The sequence below is a fragment of the Cygnus atratus genome, chromosome 2, assembly GCF_013377495.2.
Source record: "Cygnus atratus isolate AKBS03 ecotype Queensland, Australia chromosome 2, CAtr_DNAZoo_HiC_assembly, whole genome shotgun sequence".
NCBI classification, from domain to species: Eukaryota; Metazoa; Chordata; class Aves; order Anseriformes; family Anatidae; genus Cygnus; species Cygnus atratus.
In genome coordinates, this window is record NC_066363.1 from 97,441,287 (window position 1) to 97,448,768 (window position 7,482).

At 42.9% G+C, this 7,482-nt stretch overlaps 1 protein-coding gene across 5 annotated transcripts; it reads right to left on the reverse strand.

Annotated features, from left to right (window-relative positions):
* Positions 1-1,538: 1,538 nt before the first annotated feature.
* On the reverse strand, positions 1,539-7,220 carry GMNN (geminin DNA replication inhibitor). 5 transcript variants are annotated; one of them, XM_050709349.1, is made up of 7 exons: positions 7,159-7,220; positions 6,539-6,602; positions 4,659-4,757; positions 4,177-4,312; positions 3,383-3,465; positions 3,194-3,304; positions 1,539-2,033 (listed from the first exon to the last, which is right to left on the reverse strand). In XM_050709349.1, exons 2-7 carry the CDS (start codon positions 6,593-6,595, stop codon positions 1,842-1,844), a joined length of 678 nt encoding a protein of 225 aa, XP_050565306.1. In that variant the 5' UTR covers positions 6,596-6,602; positions 7,159-7,220; the 3' UTR covers positions 1,539-1,841. The 5 variants fall into 5 exon arrangements, with proteins under 5 accessions (XP_050565306.1, XP_050565307.1, XP_035406440.1 ...); XM_050709350.1 differs by having other exon boundaries at positions 4,177-4,309; positions 7,136-7,214; XM_035550547.2 differs by having other exon boundaries at positions 7,136-7,214.
* Positions 7,221-7,482: the final 262 nt, after the last annotated feature.

Consider the following 7,482-nt stretch of genomic DNA (forward strand, 5'->3'; position numbering starts at 1 on the left):
TCAGGTGATACCCACATGGACTGAACAATATACAGAAGGAATCTACAGAAACCCGTCTGATAACTCCACAGGTGTTTACGCACACCCTGAAGCACCCATTTTGGCAGGGCCTACTAGAAATCCATAAACCACAATCCCTGATTATTTCTACCCCCTAAACGTCATTTGACATTAAGGTCTATACAAGATATTGCAATAGCCACCATCTTTTAAAGCCTGTCCAGGGAAGACCCTGTTATTTACAGAACTGCTCAAAGTTCACTCAGGAGTAGAAAACCTGCAGTCAATTTATCCTCCCTTCCACCTCAGCACAAGCAACTGCAAGCAAGTTTTCTCCATATGGATACCAGATCAAAAGTTTAAAAGTGTGCCTTTTTTCCTTATAAACACTTCAAAACTCTTCATTGGTAAACATACTGCCTCGTGCCTTGGTAAATACTGCAACAATACTTTGAAAACAGACATTGAGTTTCCTTTCAGAACAGCTCTGAAGCGTACGCTGCTTTGTGTCCATCAAGCTTTCAGCACAGCTGCTGAAAAACAGCATGAACATCCCTCCTCATCTTTTCACAAAGGGACAAGAGGCCTTGCAGAGGGATCTTGATACCTTGGAGAGCTGGACAATCAGCAACAGCATAAAGTTCAAAGGTAACTGCTGGGTTCTGCACCTGGGGCAGAGCAATGCCAGGCACAGACTGGGAGCCTGAGAGCAGGGCAGCAGAAGGGGACCTGAGGGTGCTGGTAACAGGGCTGGAAGGCATGGCCTGTGAGGAGAGGCTGAGGACACCTGGTCCATCTAGTTGGGAGAAAAAGGAAGCTCTGAGGCACCTCACTGCTCTCTGCAACTTTCTACAAGTGGAAAGGGAGGTGCTGGTCTCTTCTCCCTGGGAACCAAGGACAGTACACATGGGAACAGCACTAAGCTGCACCAGGGGAGGTTCAGGCTGAACACCAGAGTAAGTTTCTTTACCCTGAGGTTGGTCAAACATTGGAACAGGCTTCCTAGGGAGGTGGTTGATGCCCTATGCCTGGCAGTGTTCAAGAGAGGTTTGAATAATGCCCTCAGTAACACGCTTTCCCTTTGGTTAGGTCCGAAGCAGTCAGGCAGTTGGCCTCAATGGTAGCTGCAGGTCCCTTACAACTGAACTATTCTATAAATAAAAAAGCAAAGTACTTCCAGAAGACTAATACTTTCCACTTAAGCTTTCACACATCTTAGGAAAGGCTCCTTTAAAAGACAGAGGTAGTGTTTTATGGAGGCTGAAAAGCGTAAATCTAATTAAACCTTAGGACGTTTTTGAGTCTTACTACCCATTCTTCAGATTTTTTGAAGTCTCACCAACAGCACAAGTGTTTGGTTTTTTTTTTTTTTTTTTTTTTGACTTTCCCTTTCTCCCATCCCCCCAAAACAATTCTGTTCTCCAGAATTCTGCCCAGGCACTCCCCCCAAATAGTCAGGAAACTTCCATCTGCAGTAGCCACATCTGACTTCTTCTGAACCTGGAACCAGCTATTTTCTTTGCTCAAATAAGAGGCTGTTTTAGTAAGGCAAAGATTTATTTATCAGTTTTCACATGTCATGTCAGACTAAATGATATTTACACAACAGTTCAAAATACACAGTATTTGGACTTTAAACAAGCAATTAACTGCAGCCTGTAACAAGCTTTACAAGCAGTATACAAATACTCACTGCTACATAATTCCAGTTAAAAAACCACTATCTGCAATGCTCCCACAAGCTTCTATACCTGAAAAGTTTTAGTATATCCTTTCAAGGGGAAGTCTGCAGTTAAAAGAAGGCATATACACAAGCCTATTTAAGGTCACCACTCCAGCTGTCAGTAATTCGCTTCACTTGAAGTACTGTCTGATATACTCTTCCTTAAACCACATGATTCTTGCAATGGCCCTTCTTCAGAAGTACTGTCTGCATCATCTCCTGGGTTAAATTCTTCATTTTCTTGTTTGGATTCCTCTAAAGCCAGACTTTTCAATGTCTCGAGATTGTCGGTTTCTTGCCCTGTTAACCTCTGGAAAAATGCAAAGGACAGAGAAAGTACCAAGTTCACATTGAGTAGTAGCCAGTGAAATACTGCATAAAGGATTAAACAACCAAGTTATTTATCTATAGTATTATATACTACAATCATTTTCCTAAAATTAAACTAACATTCAATTCACTTTTTAACCAGAGATAAGTTACATTAAGTCTAGAATAACTAGAAGACACAGTAACTTCTAGCACTTGATTAACAAACTAAAATTATTAACCTACTCTGATCTTAAGGCTCAGCTCTGCTGCCTTCTTGAACTGAAGCCTTAGAAATGAACAGCTTACAGTTAATAAGTTAACTACTGAGGGACCACAGGTAGGACCCACTACATTAGCATCTTAAGTCATTTAATTTCTGCCTAAGTTTCACTAACAGTCAGCACTGCCTGAAAACCAAGGTCAAGCGGAACAAAGCAGTAGAGTCTTAGTGCAATTTTTTTTAGTTCAGTCCTAACTGAAAGTTAACTTGATAAAGTTTACTTCTTTCTTAATCAAGTAGTTCACAATAATCTTTAACTTAATTACCACCTCCCCAGTCCAATCAGGGTTGAAATAATCTGCCAGGCACTTAGCCTCTTATCCCAGTTGAGAGCTCAATCTGTACAAAAACAACCTCAGTAATCATTTTCCAGGTTCCACGGCTATGTATTTTTCAGTTTCAGGAGCTGTTACAGACAATCTATTTCTGTTTCCACAGAATCAGTGACAAGGATACCTGTCCACAGGGAACTCTGAAGTATAACAGCTGTGTAGTTTCATCTATACCTTCGGAAGTTAACCTACTTTAGGTCTGCAATTTAAAGTGCAAAATAAATATGTATTTTTTCCTACACCATTTACTAGCTAATGAAATCAGCCTTAGCTAGATTTTGCACTGAGACACAGTTGTCTTCCAAAACTTTGCTCAAGGTGCAGAAATGTGCTCTCCTGGCCAGTAAAAGCTTAAATTTATATTAAAAGCTCTGTACAAAAACTCAGTGTGAAGTATCGAATTTCTTACATGAAGATTTTTTTATCCGTTATGCACTTGGAGGGAACAGAATTTCTTTAAATAAACTTTTCAGACTAGTCATTATTTGTTAAAATATCCTTGTTGATTTCTCACATCTTTTGCTCTACAACACTGCCTTTAAGTACCTCAATCATGCTGGTCATATAATGCACATGTTCAGCCAGTGACATTAGTTCTTCGTTCTCTTCCTTTAGGCGGGCGATTTCACCATCTTTCTGTTCAATTTCTTTGTGCAACTGTGTTCAAGAAACAAGATGTTAAAACAGAAGGACAATAGCCAGTGGTACCAAAGTTCCTTATCTTTCACTAGCTACCTTTTCATTTTCTTGAAGGACTTCATACAGAGCCTTCCTCCTTTCTTCAGCCACTTCTTTCCAGTATTGAGATGAAGGACTTTCTGAAGTAAGAAGATACAATAAGTCCATGCCTAGGACTGAACTCCGGAGATCACCTTAAGAAACCTAACCTGTATAGAAGTGTTCTTTATACTGCAAGAATAAGAATTCCATGTAGTGTTTTTCCACAGGATTTGTTTTAAGTTTACAATTAGAAACATGAGTTTACAGAAGACAAAAATCCCACACTGTATTAATGGCTATACAGGCTGAGTCTTCTAGAAACTGCTTCAGGCATGACAGCATGCTGTATTAAGATGGATGGTCACGTTTACAACTCCCAGCCTTAACTTGTACTTTATGGAAGACAGAAGTCTTATTCCCAAGTCACTGTCCACACTGAACTTCAGTCTCCCATTAAACTCAAGATATTTTATACTGGTCCTGAGAAACTAGGGAGCTTCTGCAGCAGCATACTACATCAAGACAGACTTTCATTTTAACTTAGTCATTTGAAAACTTGTAGATAAGCTAAAATAATGAACTACTGGACTTCTCAGCACTGCACACAATGAGTTTACGTTAACTGGTATCTGGAACTACTGAACAGCAGACATACTTTATTCACCATACTACAGAGGAAATACCCACTAAGTATAACATAAAAACACAAAATGCTTATCTAGCTGACAAAGAAACCATGCTTCAAGGTAAAATGCTATGCTCCCATCGGGATATAAGAGGAAGAAAATATTTCAAGAATTACCACATACTTTTAATGAGATCTACAGCTTGAATGACATCATCTATATTCTCATTTTCTTGCTCTTTGTCCACAGGCACCTCAGCTTTACAAGTTGAGGAAGTAAACTTGTTATTCCAGAGTTTCCTTTTGACTGAAGATTTCTTCTGCATAAGACACACAGGTTTAACTTCTGAGCAGTTCAAAAAAAAAAACAAACTTACTTTAAGTCAGCTTGCCCATAACAACAAGCAAGTCTACCAGCTCCAGTTTCTTTACTAGTTCAAGCTTACAGACATCCTTAATAAACATGCTTAACACAAGAAGAGTGTCAAACATTTTTCCTGAAGTACTCCAAGGTAACTAATTTTTAATATTATTACTAAAATAGTAAGCATCGGTGGCTAGTAAGCCACTAGTTAGTGGATTATATGCTTTTTCCATTAAAGTTCAAAAGCATTTCACTACAAGTAGAAATAACTACACAACTACAAGCAATCTTCTAATGCATACCTCTTTACCTCTGCCAACCAGGCAACCTTTTGCTGAAGGCTGAATCATTTTAAGAGTCTGTCTTGGGGCAGCACTGCATGCAACGTCTGTGAAGTATTTCTGAAAAGACAAACGTTGCTTCAGAGGGTTGTCACACTTTTCTACATAAAAAGAAACTCACAAGTTTATCATGAGTCCATTACTATAACCCATGGCTCATCTTTTCCAGAAAAGATGATACTTAAGCCTATTTCAAAGCCTGTGCAAAAAAAGGGATCTAATCATTTACAGCAGAGGTGACCCTAATCATATGAAGTTATGCTCAGTCTCTGCCCTTAGCCTTCATAAGGGAACCTGAAGAAGTCATAGCAGAAATATTATGACTAGATTTCAAGGCCATTTAAAATGCAGAGGCTCACATACAATACAGCTGAAGCTCCCACAGCTGTACTTGACAACAGCAGCATCAGTCTCTGGGGGGACAGAGACAGAAGTGACTGCTATTGCAAATTTACTTAGCAAAGGCATTCACATTACTTTAAGCCGTGTACCTGTTTTTATTACCTATGAACACACCCTCAAGTGGCGCTCATTTAAATAGATATGTTGCTTCAATTATCCACCAAACTGGAGTTAAGGGCTTCCTTGCTTGGATCCAGACAGGCCATTGTTTTGTATAAACAGTATGTTTATCACCTTTCTTGTCATGCATAAATACCTATTTCCTGCATTAAAGATTTCTGATTGGGTTGGTTACATGGCCACCATGGGATAGCAAACAATGGCAGACAACCAAGCAAAAACAGCCAGAATACAATGCCACACCAGCGTGAGAAAGTTACTGATTCACACCGTACTTCATATGACAAGAGGTCGCCTTTCCCACGGTAGTTTCTGCCACCAATTACCCTGCTGTTGAACTACAGGACAAACACTAACTACTGTGGGAACAGGAATCACACCGTGTGTCAGACACTGCTTGCTGCTATTGAGGATTAGAGTTAAGTATACTCTGTCAAAGAACTGTTGACCAATACCTGAGTTAACCCATGGCACATAAGTATTTATGTGAAAGTACAAGAAGCCTGACCTATCAAATGGCTGCTTTCATTAATACCATAAATTCTCATTACAGTCTCTCTACCCTCATGATAGAGGGCTATCAGACTATTTTATATTGCATTTGTACAATTCCAATTAGGGTCTACATTTAGCCACAAAACAGTCTTGTACCAAGAGTAAGTGAATTATAAACCTGGGTAACTTCTAATCAGTTATCTCTTAAAAAAAGAAAGTTAGTGGAAACATCAATTCCAAGACAACTATAGTTCTTTAAGCTGGCTTGGAAAGAAACCTACTTACATACTTCAGTTAAAGCATGCTCAGGTCAAGATGGATTTAATTCTAAGTTCCTCCCAATAAAGGGTAAAGGTTATAAAGCTTACTTTGCAGAGTCCTAGCAGCTAGACTGATTGGGTACTTGAAATACAACAGGTAGCTGGCATCTAAAAGTCACCTGGACAGATAGCAAGCTACCTCAATGTCAAATTAAAACGACTTGTTGAGCATTTAAAAAAGTAGCCACGAACACGTATGCCCAAGCAGGACACAGCGTTCCCAAGCCACACTTCACACCAGGACATTACTCAAGCCAAAAGGAGGTAAATCAGGTGAGAATGCACTGCAACACATCCCTCTGTATTCAGATACAAAGCTCATGTCAGATTGACAGGCCGCTTCCCAGACACTGGCCTGTACAGTGCCTGAACAGGGCAAGTAGTATGTTCTGGGCAACCTTGATAAATTTCATCTTTATGCAGGCAGCCTTGATAAATTTCAGCATGTATTTTCTATTCTTTATCTGCATCTGTACCTCAGTTGCAACGCATCAGAGCTTATACCTGCAAAGATCCTGATGACTTGTCCGCATTCAACTTTTGTTTCATTTTGGAATTCATCGGATCGCTACAGAGGAAAAAATAAATAAATAGATACAGAGATGAGCACGTTTGGCTGCAACTGTGCTTCAGAAACACCGGAGTACCGCAACACCACCTCAGAAACAGCGTAATACCACAACATCACCTCACAGCCTCTTACCACAACACTGAAACCCCACACAGCTCACACGGTTAACGAGCCCCGGCGGCCCACAGCCGGCTGAGGAGAGCACTTAGGAGCGGGACCCCCCGCTGACCACCCCCCATGACGCTGACCCACCCACCCTGCCCTACAGGGAGCGGCACACCCAAAATGGCGGGAGCGCAGCTCCCCCCCCCCCCCACCCCCTCCATGGCCCCGCCCCCCGCCGCCGCGCAGCCAATGGGGAGCCGAGCCCGCAGCCCGCCAAGCCCCGAAAGCCGCAACGCTACCGCCCGCCCGCCCGCGGCCCGTCCCCAACGGCCCCAGTGCAAGCGCGGCGCGTGCCCAACGGCTGCAGCCCCGCGCGCGCCCCCTCACCCGCCCGGCGCCCGCTCCCCGCCAGCAGCAGCACTCACGCGCTCCCCGCAGCGGGCCGCACCCTATAAAGCGGCGCGGCTGCGGCGTGGCGGGTTCCCGCCTCCCCTCCCGTCACGTGACCCCGAGCCAATCGCAGGCCGCGCTGGCCTCCCCTTTCCCCGCCTCGCCGGCGGAGCCACGCCCCTCCCGCCGGCAGCGCCGGGGTCCGCGTGGTGGCCGTGGGGGGGATGTCGTGAGGTAACCGCTGCCGGCCGCCTGAGGCGTTTTATTTATCCTAATGTTATCTTCTGCTGACTTGCCAGTAAGCATCCGCAGAGTGAAGGTCACACTCCTCGCAATCAAGGTCTCACCGCTAGCCTTGAAGAGCTGTCAATGTTTTTTCCAG

Coding starts and splice junctions, on each gene's coding strand:
- GMNN (XM_050709349.1), bottom strand. CDS start 6,595: ATGAATTCCAAAATGAAACAAAAGTTGAATGCGGACAAGTCATCAGGA. Junction 3,466..4,176: donor AGCTGTAGATCTCATTAAAA/GTATGTGGTAAT, acceptor TTCTTACTTCAG/AAAGTCCTTCATCTCAATAC. Junction 2,034..3,193: donor ATATGACCAGCATGATTGAG/GTACTTAAAGGC, acceptor GCATTTTTCCAG/AGGTTAACAGGGCAAGAAAC.